The sequence below is a fragment of the Sprattus sprattus genome (genome assembly GCF_963457725.1).
Source record: "Sprattus sprattus genome assembly, chromosome: 7".
Lineage (NCBI taxonomy): Eukaryota > Metazoa > Chordata > Actinopteri > Clupeiformes > Clupeidae > Sprattus > Sprattus sprattus.
Genome location: NC_137926.1, coordinates 4,475,739 through 4,478,352, shown reverse-complemented (window position 1 = coordinate 4,478,352; position 2,614 = coordinate 4,475,739). Strand labels below are relative to the sequence as shown.

General features: G+C 46.0%; 1 protein-coding gene across 1 annotated transcript; it reads left to right on the top strand.

The window, feature by feature from the left end:
• Positions 1 to 1,419: 1,419 nt before the first annotated feature.
• ppp1r3b (protein phosphatase 1, regulatory subunit 3B) lies at positions 1,420 to 2,349 on the top strand (the record flags this gene model as incomplete). The annotated part of the gene is made up of 1 exon (XM_080842585.1): positions 1,420 to 2,349. The coding sequence occupies one exon, from the start codon at positions 1,420 to 1,422 to the stop codon at positions 2,347 to 2,349; it is 930 nt and encodes a 309-aa protein (XP_080698711.1).
• Between the last annotated feature and the right edge of the window lie 265 nt (positions 2,350 to 2,614).

The window sequence follows — 2,614 nt, the reverse complement described above, 5'->3', positions numbered from 1 at the left end:
TTGTGACTTCATAACCTACAATTGTGTGTGCATCTGTGAAATAATGTGCATTTTACAGTTAGATCGTACAACATATCACGTTCAACAGTGGGCCTTTAACGTCTTAAACAGAGAATTAAACCGAAGTATCCCAAGTGTCAGAAAGTAACCAATCCAGGAAGGAAATTCTACTAATGCAAGGAAATGGGGTCAAGTTTTGATACAATAATTTACACCTACCACGATTAAGTTGGTTTCTGACCTTATTTTTTTAGCTGAACTGTGCATTATTGAGGGAAAAAAGTTTGATCCCGGTCGAACAGGACGATAAGGAAGGGCGTATACCTTTAACGCAAGCTTTCGTAAGTAGCCTCATAATGAGGACCCGGTGCAGGTAGGCTACCTAATGAAAATATATTTATGCCATTTTTTAGGATAGGATTTAGGTTATTTTTAACGCTTTGTGTTTAAATGAGTGCTGTTATCTACCTTTTTATATTGGTTTGACTGTTTTTATTGTCGCTTAGGTCTCGGCGTCTTAGCAAACAAATTGATCGATCATTAACCAGTCATTAAACTGAACACCTAGGTCTGATCACAATACGATGCACGATAAGATTCTCAGACTAATCAAGGATGACTTTTGAGCTTGCAAGTATTGCCGACCTTTCTTTTAAATACATTGATCTAATTATTGATCTGCTAATTGGATGGGGAAACTTTTTCACCGTGTTGGAGACTCACTTGCGCCTCATATGGTGAACTCCAGAGGGCGCTATGGAAAGCTTGGTCTTGGTTCATCTCATTGGCCGTCTAGTTAAAGCAACGGAATGCATGATTTTACGCTCTAGGACTGTTCTTGGTTCATGTTTCTATGACTATAGGTACCTAAGTTTGGTTTCGTCTAGAGAATCAATATGACTCTATATGATCACGTGAAGGACGGATCCATACACCTGAGCTGCCTAGGTTACGCCCTGTGGAATGCTGTGTTCTGCAAAAATGTAATAAAAACTTTCACAGCGTCACCTCGCTAATTGAAACAAAAGTTGTCAAGCTAGTAAGTTTTGTCAGTGCCATCTGTGTTGTTGATGGGGATTGTAAGGCTTAAATATGACCTTCAGGTAGCTAGTTTTAGACCAAAACTTCTACTGCTGCTTCAACAGTAGTAATGCAAGGGTGACTTTACCCCATGGAGGCACCAAGACTGGACCTCTGGGCCAAGGTGAAAGTGTTTGTTTAGGGTAACCTACTTAGACAGGTAGATAATATTTAACGATTGACCCTTATAAAAGTCATCTCTCAAAACAACTGATAAAGCCTATTTCCCTAGAGCGTTTGTGTTTACCTTGTTAATATTGTGGAAGTAAAACCTGTTGCCCATACACTTTCGTAGTAAAACTGTAACGAAATAATGCCATCCATGCATGTCAAAACATTATGACTAATCAAGTTTTTGTTGTCATTAACAGTGCACACTACAATTCCCAGCATACACCAGCCATGCCTGTGGATCTGGCCATGCCATTCTTCCTGTCCAGAGGGGCCTTCCATGGCAAAAGGGGCCTCGGGCCTGTGAAGCCCTTGCAGCCCTGCCTGTACCCAGCTCAGAAGATCAGTCAAAGGCACACCCAGCAGCACTCCAAATTGGACGAGGAGAGCGCACTCAGAGCAAAGAAGAAGCAGGTGTCTTTCGCGGACCACAGAGGCTTGGCCCTAACCCGGGTCAAGGTCTTCTCGGAGTTTGCGGACTCCATTGACATCCCCCTCAACATCCAGGAACTTCTCCGCTCCACGCTGGTCGTGTCGGACAAGGACGCGCTGGTTCTAGACTTCGCCCAGCCGTCCTCCGACTACCTGCTGTTCCGTCAGCACCTGGAGCAGAACTACGTTTGCTTGGAGCACTGCTCACTCAAGGAGCGGGCGCTGGCAGGCACGGTGAAGGTCAAGAACCTGTCCTTCGAGAAGTCCGTCAAGCTGCGCGTCACTTTCGACACGTGGAAGAGCCACGCCGACGTGGAGTGCCGGTTCATGAAGAACACCTACAAGGACGAGGACCGCGACACCTTCGCCTTCGAGCTGAGCCTCCCGAGCGAGGCGCGACCGCACGAGCGCATCGAGTTTGCCGTCCTCTACGAGGTCGCCGGAGCGCAACACTGGGACAGCAACGAGGGTCAGAACTACAGAATCGTTCCCTCCGCACTGAAGAAGGAGCACCAGAACGCCCTCCACAGAAGAAGCCCGTCGCGAACAAGCACCAGTGACTGGGGCTTTCAGTTTGACCGCTACGGAAGCCCCAGGTGCTCAAATCGGCTCTTCCCTGATTGGCCAGGCTATGATGGCTATGATGACATTGGCCCTTACTACTAATTCCAGTAGCACCACTGGTCCTTGAGGAATCGGGAATACCGGGAAGATCTAATTGGAAACTTTTTCCACTGCAAGCGGGATAAAGGCGGTTCCACTGTTTGACTGACCTCAGACAGTGACACAAACTAACAGGGTATTTTAACCACATTACACTAATCCAGAATGAAACTATAACAACAAAAATGTTGCAATATTTCTGCTATCCTCGTAAGGGACCTATGCACTTTGGTTTTCCTATTGGGGAAAAAAAAGAAAAGAATCCTCG